We start from the raw sequence: 17,977 nt of genomic DNA on the forward strand, positions 1-17,977 counted from the left end.
GATAATTCCGAGTCGCTAAACCAATCCCCCGGCCGGGGCAATTGTGCCCGCCCGATGCATCTAAATTTCGTTTCCTTCGACGGCGGACTTTTATCTCGCCTCTATTCCTAAGGGTCGAATCCTCCAAGAAACGATGGCAATCGTTTTTCCTCCCCCCTTCTCTCGCTTCGTTTCCTCGCTGCAACAATTTTTATTCTTTCTTCGACTCCTCGTCTTTGAACGAGAATTTTTCGAGACAGCTGCAATAATTCTACCCTTCTTCTGCTATTTATTCGAACCACTGTTTTCCTTCCTAAGGGTTTTCGCTTTCGTTCGAGGGGGTCGCCACTTCCGGCGATTACAATATTACCACTTTCGCTTTCCTGTTGATCTTGAGGGCCGACTTTTTCCGGCCATCAGCTACACTTCCGCCTCGACTTTCTCGGATCCCGAGGGAGAGTTCTCCCAAGCTAATCGCTGTAATTTCTCTGCCCAGATAGTTGCCGAAGGACGCGCGGACGGAGATCGACGTCCCGGGGGGCCGGTCTGAAACAAAAAACGCCGGTGATCCACAAAGAAACTTCGCCTCGCGGGGGAGTCCGTCCGGCCAAAAAAAAAGAAAAAAACGGAACGAACATGCGAGCGTATAATCTGGGCGGCCCGAATCCCTCGCGGTGGATCATATGTAAAGGTCGCCTATCCTCGAGCGAGCCGGCCAAGATTGGAAAATAGAGCAGCTGTATTGTCTCTTCGCGAAGCCGGGAGAGGCATCCGAATTAATTAGCGTTAGAGTCGGCCGGCTCAAAGCCGTCGTTGTCCCCCCCTCGTCTTTCTCCGAGGAGAGAATATTACAATTTTTCGACCCTCTTGTTTGTGCCAAGTTGGCGGAATTGAACATTCGGAGGCTCACGACAGTCTTCTTTGTTGTTTGATTATTTCGGGTGTTGTCATCCAGGAGCACCGCGAGGCTTTCAAATTTCCTGCCGGGCCTTTTGATCATTCCGACACTGTTATTTCCGCTGCGAATAGATCGAATTCGCCGCGCGAACGATCGGCAGATACTCGTTCAATTAGGGTCCAACGATACGCGTTCTTCTCGCGTGATCATCTCGGCCCTCGCGTTCTCGTTGAAGGAAAAATTAGGTTCCGCCGCGGGCACGGCGAATGGATTGAACGATCGATACGCGCCGCCGTTTCTTCGAACGTTTACAATACCATAACGCGCCGGATAATATGGTACAAATTCTATGGAGCTCGCGTGGGCTTAACCTGAATATCTGGATGCGGAGAGGGTAGCGAAAGAAAGAGCGCGGCGGAGATTGGCTTGGTTCGGATCAGGGTTATTGTTGCGGTTTTGAATAGACAGGATTACGGTCTAGTAGGTGTGGGATGTTTTAATAAAGACCGTGTGCTCGCCAAAGGTCAGGCCGGAAGGTGAATCGAAACGAGGGGGTGAAGATTAAGTGGTTGGACGCTGCGAGGCTACATCGTTGTCTCCTTGCTCCTATTTCGAATTATCTCGATTTTCTTAACAATTATTAATCGTTCGATAATCGTCGCTCTTCGGAGGCTTCCGGGAACCTAACCGTTATTACATCACGTCGTAAAGTCCACTCGAGAGTTGGACACCCACGCCCTCCAATATGCATTGAACAAATGTTCCTAACAAGTACCACTCCGGCAATGTCGTCATAGCCGGTGAACGGGTGAAATTCTCCTGCTCTACCACGGTCAGATCGAAAACTCCTTTCACGGAGTCCCAGGCACTTCTGTCCGTACAAGACAAATTTCCCTCACGAGTATTATCGGGGTGGTCAAAGCGAGAGAGAGTACCTAAATCGGGAGCCTACACGGAGGACATTAGCAATCTAGTGTCAGGCCCGACACCGTGTTTGACGCGAGACTGTGTGCGACAGGCACACAGTGTGACGTTTGCCTTGCTTGGCGATCACAGCTAAGACATCGATGTCCCAATCGTAGCGAAGACTCGACCCGCGTAACCCCCTCTTCCGACATTCCCGAGATTCTTCGGGCTCCGGGTCGGTCCCACCCCCGAAAACACCGTAGCAAAGTAATTAGATGTCAAGTTCAGGGGAGAGTGACGGGGACGGCCGGGGATGATCGACAGACGGGACTGCAGCGCAACGAGCTCCTGCCTGCCGAGGAGCAGCTCGATCGACAGCGTGGCGGAATGGGGCATCGTCGGCGGAGTTGGCACCGACGGGTATCACGCGAACGCTGGCAGCAGCTACGGCCTGTTCTCGGATCAGCCGCCGCCGAGGAGGAGCGTCAGCCCTTTGCTGGGCGTCAGGGGCGACAGGCTCAGCACGGTCTCGCCGAACGTCGGCAGGAGAGTCAAGGGACACCGAGCCGTATTAGGTGAGTCACCTCTTCTCTCGTTCTCTTTTCTCTGGCGAGGATCCAGCGCGCGACGCCGCGGATCATCGATCCCCGGGTCCCGTATTGGAAACCGCTGATACATAAGATATCTTGTACATAGGATATCTCGCACATAGGAGATCCTACACATGTCGGATCTATATAAGAGGAGAGACCTCTTTCCCGCAGATTTATTCCGCCTCCGACTGCCGCGGGTCCCTCGTAATCTCTCGAGCGGAAAACATGAGGGATCTCCGCGGGTTGCCTTGATCTTGACATTAGCTCTTTGCCGGCGGGCTCCGAGAAGCCGTGAGACGGGGCAACCCTTTGTCGTTTCTTTCGTTAATTTCCTTCCGCGTCGAATGTGCCAGAAGCGCTTGCAGGCTTACTTTATATAATAAAGATAAATTAGGAAATAATGCTGTAGCCATTCTCAATCTTTTAAGAATAATTCCGTCCTTTAGCTTCGCTAAAATTCCCGTGCACTTGGTCGTTCAAACAAGTCGAAAACGCGGTGATTACATTGCCGAGTACTGCGGAGCAACCGTTCGAGATTTTATGCTAATTTTGACACCGCTTTCAGCTTTGCCAATCCTCGGATAAGGAAGCGTACCTTGGACAAGTCGTAACGGGGTAGCCAAATTGCTAAGTAGTCGTTTTCGATTTTTATGCTAATTTTGACGCTGTGTTTAACACTAGAAAGACGGGAGCTTGAAGCCGGGAAAATTACTGCTTTTTGGTATAGGTATAATATAGGTATAATATAGGTATAATATAGGTATAACACACATATATATATACCGGAAATGAAGGAGGGGGGGCGGCAACAATGATTAATATACGCATTTATATGTTGCAGAAAAAGTCACAAAATTATAAAAAGCTGCGTCATTATTTACATAATTATTTTTCTAATTGAAATTGGAAAGCAGTGAAAATGACTTGCTTAGGCAATCTAGTGTCAACTCTGCCAGCCTTTAGGCGTTCTTAGGCGAAATCGAGAAAAAGAGAAAAAACCGTAGCCGAGTTTCCAAATAATACACCAACCCTTTACCATTCTTCCTGCGAACTATGATACCATCATCAGCGTTGCGTACGCTCCGCTTTCGGAATTTCCGAAGGAAACAAGCGTCATCGTTCCGGCAACGTGTCACACCCACCTCGGAAATAACATTCCGTAACCGTGGGTTTCATTAACCTTTTAGATACGGCAGGATTTTGCGCAGATAAAGTTTTTCGTAACTAAATTACGATTTTCTCTTAATATATATATTTTTTCCGAATATCTATACATAGTACTAACAACATATATTCTTTTCTTAATATATTGTATATACACACTGTCACTTTAATTTTTTGCTTTAATAAATAATAAAACAATCGAGTAAAGCACGAGCCATTCGCGAAAGCCACTATAGCGGCGCGCAGTAATGTTATATAATGCGCATATCTAAATGTTATCCCCCCCCCCCCCCCCGTTATCAGGAAGTCCAAGTGAATTTCAGCCCGTTCCCCGAAAGTTCACGCCTCCGGTGTAGTATTTACTGTAACGAAGGGGGGCGGAAGAGATGATTCAATTTCCGAGTCGTCGTCGGCGGGATGGGTCCCCTCCCCCGTCACGTCCCGCGAAACACATTTCCCGGGGATCGGATTATAATCGTCGAATGGGCGGGAAAAGTAAAACCGAAGATCACAGGACTCCGTTCGGTTTCATCCGGCGGACGCGACAGGAATATTAATGGCAGCTCCGTGTCCGACGTCGCCGGGAATATCGATTAATTTCGCGGCTCCTAAAGAGAGAGAGAGAGATAGACGGAGGATAGAGCAAAGAAGGAGAGCTGTCGTATCCTCGAGGAACAATCCGTGAGGTGAGAAGTTCCCGTGCCGTTGGGAATGCCGGCATCTCGAAGTTAAATTGCAGAAGCGGCAGACTATTATCGCTCTTTGGGACAGAGACAGCCGATTGGTCTGCGTCACGGTGAATCCGTTTATCATAATGAACGGGAAGATTCAGTTTGCCGGGGGAGGGACTCCACTTCTGAGCGACGACGCTCCAGAAAAGCCTCGATTAGCGGCCGCAAATCGCTTGCGCCGCGACGCGTTCAAAGCATAATAGAAATGACGAGATCGGTGGCAAAGTGAATCTTACCGTGAAGATCTGCCTCGGATAAAAGATATTTCTATCTCTGTAGTAAAATATCCGTCGCTGTAGTGGTTCCACCGATCGAGGCCCAGCGTTTTAGCTACGGCCCTGGGTCTGGGCCCGCGCGGGGCAATGGGGCCGGGCGTTTAGAAGGCAGTCCCATGGACGGGTAAACCGGTCGGCCCCACTTCTCCGCGAACGGAGCGGCGTGTTTCTTAAGGTGCTCGTGGAAGTTTCACGTGATCCATTGTTTCTCACGCGGCAGGCTACCATAATAGATTCCCGCTGTATTCTATTCAGATTTTATGGATTTTTATCGCGCGCGCGCGCGCGCATCGTCCCATAATTGATCGGGCTGGGAGATTCGTTCGAGCCAGAGACAGTACGTCGATCGAGAATCCGCGATCGACGCGTGGCATTCCATCCGTTGAAGTCGAACGATTCGTCGCGTTACGAGAACTGTGGACGCGCCCGGCGCGTAAACAATCAGGTGAAAGTAACAGAGAAGCGGCTTCCTCGTCGATCCGCGTCGTGGATCGTCACGGATCGTCGCGGAAGCGGCCGACAGCCCGCGTCGAACGATCCGGCAGTTTTGTTTAATTAAAATCGCCCCGAAAACCGTCGTCTCCCTCGATCCACGAACCCTTCCACGGTCTCCTCGAGAATCTCGATCGTGTTCCATCGATCTGAAACGAGACCTCGATAAAGATATTGCGATAAAGATATCGGCGCTGGATGAAGTCTTCCCTCCCAACTCCGAATTTCGTTGGAATTCGAATCGCAGTCAAAGAGAAGTTCAAAGGACGCAATCATAATATCTGTTCTCGAAGCAAATATGTTCTCTTTGAAACATTCTTCTTCTTGCGCCGTGCTTGCTCGAAGAGCGCAAGAAAGTGTTGAACTTGTGTTTTAATTAAATGAATTCTTCGACTGGCATCCGTCTGAAAGAGCGGAGACCTGGCAGGCTCGAGGTGGCAAGAATTATCGAACGTCTCTCTCTTTCAGTGCATAAAGTGTCTTCACTAACAACCTGAGTATCGCGTTATCCATATGTAGGTCATGCAATTATTTGCTCAGATTTCATAATTTGTTCCTATTAATAGCGAATTTTACCAGGAAGGAGTCTTTTGTAAAGAAACTGAATTCCAAGCTGACTCGATCGCGCCTCGAAATTCAAGATCGTTTCGGCTGTTACGCCGAGAACCACGGAGTCAGGTTCTCGGAGGCACAGGCAGCGCGATATGAAGTTCCCGCGTCGTCGCCGAGCGAGTCAGTCCGCCGTGGCTTCCAGTCGAATCTGACATACCTGAATGGTCAGGTAGCGTCTCGGCCAATCGTCTTCCCCGCTTTGTTTACGTCCTCGTGTTCGGTCACGCGGTTGGCTGCTCGGAGTCGCTTGCCTAAGGAGCCTTTCAGTCCGCGATTGTTCGCGTGCACGGCCGTGTACCGACGCTGGAACCGCTTGTCGCGCTCCTCGGTGGACCCGCGCGCACCCAAGTGTCGAAAACCCGTGGTCCCCGTTTTTCGGAGCGTGCTGCACGCAGGTGTGTGCCGGTTCATTGGCGAACGTGCCAAGACTCGCGTCTTCCAAAAATCTCCGAGGATCTCGTGTGCCTGGATGCCGCTGGTGAAACTGTGCGCGGCGTCGAGAAATCTCGCGAATCTCAAAATGCAGCCCGCGACGACGGTTCGCGTCTAGACTCGCGTTCGCCGAGTCGGAGAAAAGTTTGAGAAATCCGGTTTCCATCGCCGCGGTGTTCGACGATGCTGTGCGCGACGTTCGGGTCTCGCAAATGCCGAACGCTCGCGTAGTTTGAAAAGTTGCTTCACGTTTGGAGCAATCTCATCCATGGTACGGTCAGGGCAACGGCACGGCACTTGGAAGCTTCGGGAAAACGCGAGGCCAGCGAGTCCGCGTAGCCTGGGTCCTTCGAAAAACGTTACACGGTCTGTTACACGGTCGCTCACTGCTGACCGAGACGACTCTCTTCTGGTAACACGACCGACCGTCCGGTAACGCGATCGCTTTTCGAAAACACGATAGGCTTTGGACGGGGACACGAGTGGCCCCCCGGCTCTGCGGCTTCTTGATAGCAAACTCTGCGTCCTTTGTCCCGTGATCGAGGAAACTGTCCAACAATCTCCTTGAAATACTTGACAAAAATACCTTGCAAAAATTCTCATCCTCCGTGAAAATTGCAGAGTTCCAAGAAAGTATATCCTATTACGAAATAATTAGATCGAATCAGCGAACAAGGGAAACGATGTCGTCCTTGGTCCTCGAAGTGTAGCCAACGCGAGACGCATAATTCTAGCTAAAAAAGAAAAAGAATCTCTGCCAGAAGATTCTCGTGATAGTCGTCCATGAATAACGCGATCGACCTTCTTCTTCTTCTTGCTAGAGATAGAAAGAGTTAGAATTCGAGATAGAAAGAGTTAGAATTCGAGATAGGAAGAGTTAGAACTCGAGATAGAATTCTTCTCGAGATAGAATCGACGATACTGAAAGACCTCGACGAAGCGATTATTCGATGTCAAGAAAGAATCCAAGGCGGCGAGACAACAGTCCTCGTTCCGTCGTTGCATAACATCGCGATAGAAGAAGCCAAGGAAACCGTTTAGAAGAAAAGGTGAAGAAAAATCGGTGCCAGTTTTTCGCCGAGCATTTGCAGAATCACGCAATCGTGCTCGATCCACGAGGAAGCGTATCCTGGAAGCGTGGCAGAGAGGATAATGTAATCGTTCCGGCGCCCTCGTCGATATCAGACAGCGTTGATTATAGTCGATGGGGCCCTGAAGAAGCAGCAGCCCCGAAGAAGCAGCCCTGAAGAATCATCCCGGCGAAAGACTCGTAGCCGGAGAGGACGGTAAAAAATTTCTCCCATCGATCCCCGAGGATAATTCGATTGTCCTCGATCCTTTGTTGCGCAACGTCGAGAAAATCCTCGACACGGGAAGATCGGACTTCCAGCGACGATTAAGAACAATAATCGTCCTCGAGGCAATTAACCATCGCGCCGCGGACCTCGAGAGGGCCGGCGTCAATTAACGAAGCTAAAAAAAAAGCTCCGCGAGACGAGGAGGAGGAGGATATTAAAAGATCGTCGACTCGGTCGCCGAAGAGGATAATATAATCCGCCTGGCGGCATCAAGAATTCATCCGCGCAATTACGGGGAGGGAGGTGCTCGAGGAGGATCGGCGGTACAGAAGAGCAGCTTAGAAATTCGCAGCAGCAGCCCTCGACAGAAAAGCAGCATCGATACGAGAACGAGCAATCGAGGAGAACGAGCAGTTACCCGGCGACCTTCGATTTCTGCGAGTCGAGATCTCCGCCAAATTTTCCCGGAGCTGCGGCAGAGAAGGGGGGAGAGAGAGTCGGTCCCCGAGGAAAACGGAGGAAGTTGAAATTGCGAGAAGTTGGAAAGAGTTAATCGCTCGACGGATCTCGGAAGGGACATTAGGGGAACTGGCCGGTCCTGGTGATCGCGTAGGACGTTACAGCGGTAACCATCGCCGTAAGTTGTCCTCGCAGAGACGCGGGATTGTTCCCGCCGTTTTGGAGAAGCAGCTTCGATCTCCAAACCCCCGGCGATTCTTTCTGCGAGACGAAAACGCTCGTCGAGGAGGCCGGGTATTCTCGGAACGGCGAGGCGGTTCTCGGAACGATGAAGAGGCTCGAGGACCGATGATCGAGGGCCCGCCGAGCGGAAGAAGAGGAGGAGGAGGTCCTGCGGCAAGGATGCGCCCGAAGAAAAAAGGATCTCGATCGGAGGGATATCGAGACCGGCCGGAGGGAGGAGACGCGTCGAAAATGAGCGGAGGAGAGGCCTGAGGGACACGGCGGCGGCAAAAGGTGGAGGACCTTGCCGCGTCGAGAACCGGTTTCTGCATTTGGTGCATCGGCGAGCGCGCGCGCGCCTCCTTGCGCTCTTCTCCTCGCGCCGGGCGAGATTTTCAGGAAGAAATTTTCACGCGGACCCCGTTACCTTTCCCAGTAAGGTGGAAAGCCGTCCGCGCGAGCCCGGCTCCTCGCTGCTCCATGGGAACGTCCTTCGAGGCTCGCGACCGTCGTCGTGCATAGGGTAGGTCTCTTTTGCTCTTCTTCTTCTTCTTCTTCTTCTTCTTGAACTCTTTTACGCGAAGGCTGCGCGCTCCCTGACAGGTGCGTCTATTGTTCCATTGTTCCGTCTTTCCGTCACGGTCGCATTCCGGGCTCGCGACGTTTCGGCGGACGCGTTTTTTGGTCCCTGTTACGATTCGGCAATTTCGTGAAAATTCAGGAATCGTTTTACCGAACGCAGGTGTATTAACAACTATTCAAAACAGAATATTCTGCTAAAAATTCGTTATTTTGTCAAAATTCATAATAATTAATCGATACAATTTTCTTTTGCTAAATTAAAGACGAAAAACTTAATTGCCAACCCAATATCTGCGAGCGTGGCAATTTGCCTCTATTTTCCGCAGTTTATTCAGCGGGAATCGAGAGACACAGAGAGGACGCCCGAAATTGTAGCTCTCCGCGTCTAGAATAACGTATCCGCGAATCGAAGTTGAATTACATTTTTACAACATTCCAAACGGCAGAGCGAAAAGCGAGCACGCCAGGCGACAGAAGAACGATCGTTTCGCTGGACGTGTCCGATGAAAATTGTTCGCATATTTCAGTTCGACGCGCGAGAACCGTGACGCGTGTGTCCCGATGCTTACGAGAGACACCCTGTGTATTCCCCCGTGCGAAATAACGATAACAAAGTGGAGGAACACGGGTGGGCGTCGAAGTGTAGAGAGCGCGTTGTTCGAGGCGCGGATTAAATTTACATTGCGTTTATTAATTCACTGTATCGAATCAATCGTTATCGAGAAGAAACCGTAGACGACGTCGACTAGAGGAGGTTCGAGTTACTCGATTTTAACGAAGGAAGAGCGTAATTATCCTGGGGCACGGTGAAACTTGTTCCGACTTTGGTACTTCGGTGCCGTGCTTCGCAACGCGCAATCGGTTTTGCGAAACGTACGATTTTCTGAACGGGCGTATCAGGCCGATAATAATGTATCGAGTTTAGAAAACGGGAACGGCGAATATGAATATTTTATTTCGCCGTGGGACGCGTGCATCATGCAACGCGCCGCGCGATGGTTTATTGTGCATAAGATAGGGTCCAGTGTGCGCGGGCACGTGAGCGCAAATTGCAGTTTCATAATCCCCGATCCATCCGGGGGGATTATTAGTGAAACCCGCTGGAAACGAAGTAGATCAAAGAAAGTGATTCGCGAGCGATTGCGGTTTTGCAGCGCGACGCGACGCGGTGGGCGGGCGTATCGGCGACGAGCACACGCCGAGTGAAAGTGGACCGAGGTATCGAATACTAATTCCGATCGCTGGAACGATAATTAAATCGTTCTTTCGTCCGATGACCGGATTCCAAGGGGAACGCGTCTTCTCCTCTCTTGCCCGTCCTCGGACGATTCCAAAGAGAACTATCGATTTATCGACGACAAGAGAGAGGCAAAAATTGTTCAGATATTTCCGCGAGTTAGGTTTCTCCCTCTCTTGGGAAAAAATACACTCGAGATTAAAGCGGAGATGTCCGAACAAGCGCAGGCCTCCGTTCTCCGCTCGAGAATATTGCCGCGACGCGTTTCATCGTTTCGAGACGTCGAGAAAACTATCGCCGCGCGATTCTAAGACGAGCGTCGCTCGCGGATAGTTTCAGCCTCTTATTTTTACTCGGAAGTCGGGAATACCTCCGACAAAGTTGACTCGAGCAGCTATAAAACACCCGACGGAAATCTATAATCCCGTAAATAGCCGTGCTATAGTAATTGGCCGAGGCTCCTTTGATCCCGTATTTATAGGGAGCCTCGATCAAACGTCGACGGAGAGGCTTATTGCGAGCCACGCAGCCGTCGACTTTTAGACCGGTCCGCTAATTTGTTTGCCGGGCCGCGTACAATGCCGGCGAGGCTCCGAGAACCTCGCCGTGAGATAATAGCCGCGTTATTAGGCGCACGCTTTCGTTTTTCGCGTTGCACGGCGATCGCGGATTGCAGAGACTGCAGCGCTCCGTTAATCGCGGCTCTGGGATCGGCGCGCGAAACGAATTAGCGAGACGTTAGCGAACGTCTTAGCGTTAGGCGAAGAAAGCCGGCTGAGAAGAGTCCGCGTTGCGAAACGCGGTCAGCGAAATTTCCTGGGAACGACGCGTGACACAAAATCCTGGAGATTTTGCGGCAGACGTCGACGCGTGGAATATTGCGAGCCGCGTGGGTGGCTCGGCTTTGTCGATCGCGGACGCGGAAAAAACGCACGGCCGTGACAAAGTGGCATGCGCGGAGAGGCGCGGGATGGACACTGTCGTACTGGGTGCACCGGAAGCCGACCAGCAGTCGTCATCTTATTTTCCTGCACGCGATCTCGCGTGGGAACTTCGCGGGGAAAAGAAGCGTCAGGGACAGTCGCTGGATGGAGACGGACGATAAAACGCGCGGTCCGAGTGTCGCGGAATTGTTCTTTTTTCCCCTTGCCACTCGAGCCACAATTGCATTCCTTCGCCACGGAACAAGTTCTGCGGACGCTGCCTTGCTCTGCATAATTAGAAATGATCTTCAGCTCGGAGTAACTCGGTGCTCTTCCAGCCGTTCGCTCTCTCTCTCTCTCTGGAGGCGCATTTCTTCGCTAGAGTTGAATCCCGTCGCTGAAAAAAAATCGTAGATCGAATTATAAGGAGTAGTTGCGAAGGGAAAGCTTCAAACTTAAAGATAGAGGTGGTCTCAATACTTGGAAAAATTTTTTAAGCTCCATAGAGCCGTTTGGATGTATAGTATTGCCCAGAAGGCAATATTTTCATTTCTAGGCACTTTAATTAGTCGCAGTCGAATAAAATCGGGGGAAAAAATCGTAGAGCGATTTTTAAGGTCTCATTGGAAAGGGAAAGCTTCAAACTTGAAGATAGAGGTAGTCTGAATCCCTGAAAAAATTTTCGAAGCTCCATAGAGGCGCTAGAATGCATAATATTGTCCAAAAGGCGATATTTTTGCAGTTCTGGGCACCTTAATGAGTCGTAGTCGAATAAAATCGGGGGAAAAAATCGTAGTGCGATTTTTAAGGTCTCGTTGGAAAGGGAAAGCTTCAATCTTGAAGATAGAGGTAGTCCCAATCCTCAGAAAAATTTTTGAACCCCTGTAGAGACGATTGAATACGTAATACTGTCAAGGGGAGGACATTTTCAATTCCGCGGATCCTGACGAAGAAGAAATGAATACAGTTCCGTACTTGATAACATCCTGAAAAACAAATATATACGTATTAAATTAGTGACTTTAAGCTTTAAAATAAGCTATAGTAGATCATTACTCGATTTTTTTTCGCCGAGTTATAGCATTTTCAATACCAACGATTTCTGACCAAGAAGACTTACCGACTTGCACCGAACATATGATTCACGTTTCTTCCCATCTTCCGCCCTGTCTTCGGAGACTAGACAGTGGGCGTGGCCGACCGTGAGACTTGCCGAGCAATCTCGGAAACCGCCGGCAAGCCGAGACCGATATTCAATATTTCTCTGTGGAATTTTAGAGCCGATAAATCGGTGCCATCGTAACGATCCCGGTTCGACTCTGGTCGACGAGTCTTTCGCCAACTCTCCGTCGCGTCTAACACCTGTATAAACGTTACGAGGCAATGTCGCGAACGATCCCTTGGAGCTCCGGTCGTCGGGCAATCCGCGGCATCGTCCCCGATGGCCGACATCGGTTCCGAGAGACAATAGGCGACAGCATCGCCCAGCCGTTTTACGATCGGTGCCGCGCCGTTCCCGGGGAATAAGCGTAAGAAAAGCCTGTCTTTACGAGGACGCCTTTACGGCTCCTTACCCTCGTTACTCTTCCCACCGCGGGCGCGAGGAACATTATGACGCGGGGTGGGGGGGAGAAGAAGAAGCGTCGCGCGTTTCGAAGTCGGACGCCGCGCCGGCGTTTTCAAGTTTGATAAGCAACGGACGGGCGCGGGTAAATCCAATTTCTCCAGGGACGGAAATTGTCTTGCAACGAACTCCTTTCGTCGCCGTTCTATTGGCTCGTTGCACCGTATAATGGACGAGGATTCTCTGTGCTGTAATTCGACACCCGGACCGTTAAACGTCACGCGATAAGCCTCGTTCCACAATATTGCAAATAATCGCGCCGAAGAACGCGTAAAACGATGAACCTCTCTCTATGACTGTATACCAAAGGGTTAGATTATTCGAGCGCCGTCGCAGTTTTACACTCGGTCCATTCGTTGTTCTCGTAAACGCATAAGGTCGCACGAAACTGCGCCTCGGATTGCTCGAAACGACGGTGATTAAATCGTGCTCGAATATGTCAACGTCTCGCGGAATTATGGACGATTTTTATACCGCGCGTGAACTTTCGAGTGCGACAACAACGGGTTTATCGGGACGCGTACGCGAGACGGTGATTTCAGGATAACGTTGCTTGCGCAACGATTCGCACGGATCATCGGTTAAAGCGGGTCGACGTGGTTGCGGATCCCGTGCAGATCGATCGGTTTTTAAGGTGCTTCCGTTCTTTTCAAGTTCCTGCATGAAATTAAGCCCCGGCAGACTGAAACTGTCCGTTACGGAGACCTTGCTCACACCCTTCTTCCTGTGACCGGGGCTAGGAGAAAAACAGCCCGGAAAAGGGCGGCACCTGTAGTGCAGGTATCGACGCAACGGGTGTCCGTTTAGTATAGTATACGGACAGGTAGAGACGCGGCTCCCCAAAACTGTCTACGTCGGATTCTCGCCTCGGATACCGCGGACTGTCGTCGTAAACGAAACACTCTCGCCGCTAAAAATAAATGTTCGGTTTTCTGGGTTTATAGGGTGCCGTCAAATTTACGAGGCGACTAGACAATGAATATAGCCGAGACGTAATGAGGAACGTAATAAGAAAATGGGGCGACGATAAAATATTCCAAGCTTTTATTCTTTCGAAATAAAATGGTGACGAGCATCTTTCGAAATAAAATGGAGACAAATATCTTTCGAAATAAAATGGAGAAAAATAGTATATGCTAGGACGTTTCGAAGAAAAGTATCACATTATATAGACAACATGGAAAGAGGACAATATTACAACTTATAGAATTAAGGAAACTGTAGCAAAAATTATTCGATAACTAGCGAATGCAATTGAATTTGTATGTCTTTGCATTTTAATTTGTTAATTATTAGGCTTCGAATTTCATGCATTTATGATCAAAATAATTAAGAGAAATTTCAACGAATGAAATTTAAAAATTGCTAAAACAATTTAAGAACTTCCAAGCATTATTTTTTATTTATCAAAACTATTAAGTCCACAGAGAAAGTTTCCACTCATTTTTGTTACAAACGACGAAGACGAGTTTTAATATTCCATCAGATTCCACAGTTTACTAATGGCTGTTGTTGGAGCAGCGTTAAAACTTGATAGAAAAGAATAGGCGTGCACTTTCAGGTATCTAAATTATGGGCAAGGTAAAATATTTAGCATCCTAAAGAGGCTCGGAGAAACGGTGAACCGGAAACGCCAGGAGCGGCGCGACGGGCGTCTCGAAGAATCGTCCTTCGGAAATTGTAAAAATGAACCGGACTTATCGCAACAGAATTTGTTTGCAGGGGAAAAGGCAGCGCTCCGTTTCCGTGCCGATGGCCGTTTAATTCCCATTGCTTACCGTTTCGTGTACCATAAACTAGCGGGAAGTGTCCGTCGACCGTTGTAAAACGAGGTTGGCAAAACACGTGGGGCGCACGCGATCCGAACTTTATTTTCTTGTTTCAACCGCGGCCTCGACCACTTCTCTCCTTCCCTCTCTCTCTCTCTCTCTCTTCTCTCTTCTCTCGCATCTCTCCGGTGTCGATTGTACAGCTCTCCGAGGATACCGGGAACTTCCTGGCAACCTTCGGACGCCGATACACTCGGCCAAGATAGCGATCGAAATAAATTAAACTCGCCGGCAGGTTTGCGGCGTTCGACAGCTGGGCGACTCCCGCTCTTCTTGCACTTGGGTCACCCGGTGTATAGAGCGAGCTAAAAAGCAGGTGGCCTTCGGACCCGCGCCGCTCTTTCGTCCGCTTTTTCGACGATTATTATGTCGCCTCTGTGCCCGGTGTCAACACCGCGGCAAGGGTTACACGCAAATTCGCGGTAATTTCTGTTAATCCTCGATAGTTTCATCGGCGCGTCGCTTCATCGTCGCTTCCGTTCCTCTCGTTTCATTATCTCTCTAACTGCGGACGGGTTCGCTAAAAGTCGCCCGGCTCGTCGACGATAAAAAACCCGGCTTCCACCTCTCGGAGTATTTATTTTTTCGTGGAAATCGAAAGCCCCCGGTGCTCGGGCAATATTTGCTCTCGTATCCCTCAGTGTTTTTCGGTGTTTCCCGAAAAAAGAGTGTCTGGACGCGTCGCCGGCGAGGAAGATATTTACCGTGCCGTAAAAGACACCGTGGCGACGGAATTTTTTAAGTAACCATCCAGCGAAGAAACCCACGTGATTTTTAATAATCGTAAATTTAATAGTCGTTATGAACTTTAGCGAATTCTATTTCGCAAAATTATTCCGTTCGAAAATCGTCGAAGGAAAATTAATCGCCATGAAAATTACTTAATCTTTTGAGATCGTATATTAAATAACCATGAAGCGAAAAAAACCACGCGATTTTTAATAATCATTTTAATAGTCATCATGAACTTTAGCGAATTCTACGGGAATTCTGTCTTGCGAAATTTCGATGATTCGAAATAATTTAATAATTTTTCGATGATTCGAAAATCGAAGGAAAATTAATTACTGTAAAAATTACCTAATCTTTTAGGGTCTCATAAAAATTATTGGCGCTTCGATTTTGCATAAAAATGAAATAAAAGGTGGTTTCATCTGAGGCTTTCGGTTCGAGGGCGTTCGCCCTTCCGCAACCCTCGAGCGCCGCGTACGGCCCTGAGCTTAACGAAATTCGAACTCACCTGCCCCGATGTCATGCCCAGATGCCCAACAGTGGTGGTGCATCTGTTGCAAGCCTTGCTTTCAGTCGGTGTCCTTCCCCGGCGTCGCAAGGACCCATTTTCCTCGCGCGCCAACCACTCGAGAGCGTCGTTCTTCTTCGCGCCTTCTTCGAGCCCTCGAACCTGGCCTCTCGACATTTTTCACGATTTCGACGCTCTGATTTTCGGCACCAAAACCGACGACTTATCGGAATGTGAGTAAAACGCCGGAGCTTTATCTACAGTCAGTGGAAAAAGTGTTTCACCGCAATTACCGCGATAGATTACCGCAAAAGATCGCTTTGATATTTTTTTATTCAGTGACAGACTATTTTATAAACCATCATATATTATTATAAATATTTTACATTGCAATTTTTCCGAGGCAATTTTTATTACTCGTTTTTACACCTCGGCAAGTTTAGTGTTGAAATAATTTCCAAGGAACACAGTGAAATAATTCGAAAGCTCTGTATTAAAGTGTCCACAACGAAAAAGTCGAAAAAGGCGACGAAGAGATCGCTCGACGTGATCGACGAGCCGAAACGGGACTTGCAAGCTGAATTGGAATTTCGAACGGTTTGGCTGCATTTCAACGACACAGGATATGCACCGTCGCCAGGATCGAGCTGATGGATCTTCTATGATAATTTCGTTGGATCTTGCACGATAATTTCGTTGGATCTTCTACAATAATTTCGCTGGATCTTCTACAATAATTTTGCTGGATCTTCTACAATAATTTCGTTGGATCTTCTACAATAATTTCACTAGATCTTGCACGATAATTTCGTTGGATCTTCTACAATAATTTCGCTGGATCTTGCACGATAATTTCGTTGGATCTTCCACGATAATTTCGTCGGATCTTCTACAATAATTTCGCTGGATCTTCTACAATAATTTCACTAGATCTTCTACAATAATTTCACTAGATTTTCTACAATAATTTCACTAGATCTTGCACGATAATTTCGCCGCATTTTCGGCACGAGGATCCCGAAGCGGCTTGATTTTGGCAGCGTTTAGAAATAGCCCGGCGAACACTGCGAGCGGAATTGACGTTGATTCATCGTCGGAATAATAGCCGGCCGGCAAAATAATGGAGCGAGGCGTTAATCACCGATCGAAAGAGCGTCGATGACTTACGGCAGGCCTCGCAACGATAATAAGCGTGCGACGAGAATGCATATCGGGATCGTGCTCTCGCGTAAGGATGCGTTACGTGGCTGCCAGCCGCGTCATCGGGACCGCGATGTATTCCTGGAAGCGATGATCAGAAATCAATAATTAAAGTCACGGAGGCCGTGTTCCGCGCGAAGATCGCCGGAATCGTTGCCGATAGACTTTTTTAATCGTGTCTCGCTGGGAAACGGACCGAGGACAGCGGCGACGCCCGGATAACCGAGGTAAAGAGTGTTTTAATTAACTGGGAAATACGTATTGTCGTACGATTTCATTATTGTCGCTCGATTTCATTATTGTCGCGAAATCATCGGATTCGCTAATTTATTTTCTTCGTTCTGCTCCGAGCAACGCCGGGTTCGTGCATTTTTACAGGATTTTATCGTCGATTTTTATATCTCAATTCCTTTCACTTTTTTAACTTTTTCGTCGTTCCTTCGCTGGAACAAAAGGATTATCCCGTTGTTAAATACAGTTATTACAGCGTATAATTAAGATAAAATAGGAAAATCCAGGAATTTCTGAATGGAACGCGCGTTATTATTATCATTATTCCTACGGTGCGCGTTAAAAGATGCAATCGGCCGGCAGGTGGCCGCGAACTCATTTGCAGAGGCGGGGCGCGCGTTATCAGGACGGATTGGACGATTTAAGGCTCGCTTATGGCACTTTTAACGCGTCCTGTTACGCGGGTCGCCGCCGGGCCGGTAATAGCTCGCGTCGCGTCCCGTGGAAACGCGAATTACGGGGCCGAGTCGCGCGGACAGAAAGGAAACGGGCGCGTAACAGTGGTACGGAACGGGAACGGGGATCGCATGCGCTGAATTTACCTGATGCACAATGTGTTTCGCGATCGACAACGCGGAAACGAATAGCCCGCGGAACGGTTTATCGACCGGCGCTGGGGCCACATGTCGCGGACACACCTACGTTTAATGACGGGAGCACCGCTCGCGTTAGAATCGCTTGAAATTCATTTCCGGCCGTCGAAGGATCGCGCCGCCGCCGATGAAAGATTTGCCACGCGGCCGCGTCGCGCTGATTAATTGCATTATCGCGGACGATGATTGATAACGCCCGTCGACGACGTTAGAAAATATCAATCGACTTTGCCGATCGCTCCGCGGAGCAGAAAAAAGGGTCGTTATTTCGACGGGGGGAAAAACTCGCGCGGCGACTTTCCATTAGTCGCGGCTTCGGTTATCCTTTATTTTCGACGACGGCGGTGTAACACGGCCGCGAACGAACTGTACCGGGGGGGGGGGGGGGGGGGGGGGG

General features: G+C 49.3%; 1 protein-coding gene across 4 annotated transcripts in view; it reads left to right on the forward strand.

Moving 5' to 3' along the window:
• Wake (ankyrin repeat and fibronectin type III domain containing protein wide awake) overlaps positions 1–17,977 on the forward strand; it is a 161,979-nt gene that overhangs the window by 104,239 nt on the left and 39,763 nt on the right. For 3 of the 4 annotated variants that reach the window (XM_078178143.1, XM_078178145.1, XM_078178144.1), the window contains exon 6: positions 2,108–2,358. In XM_078178143.1, the coding sequence (XP_078034269.1) occupies positions 2,108–2,358 (251 nt within the window). Of the gene's footprint in view, positions 1–2,107; positions 2,359–7,020; positions 8,585–17,977 lie in introns of those variants that run through there. The other variant, XM_078178146.1, reaches the window with a different exon arrangement.

This window comes from Augochlora pura, chromosome 4 (genome assembly GCF_028453695.1).
Source record: "Augochlora pura isolate Apur16 chromosome 4, APUR_v2.2.1, whole genome shotgun sequence".
Taxonomy (NCBI): domain Eukaryota; kingdom Metazoa; phylum Arthropoda; class Insecta; order Hymenoptera; family Halictidae; genus Augochlora; species Augochlora pura.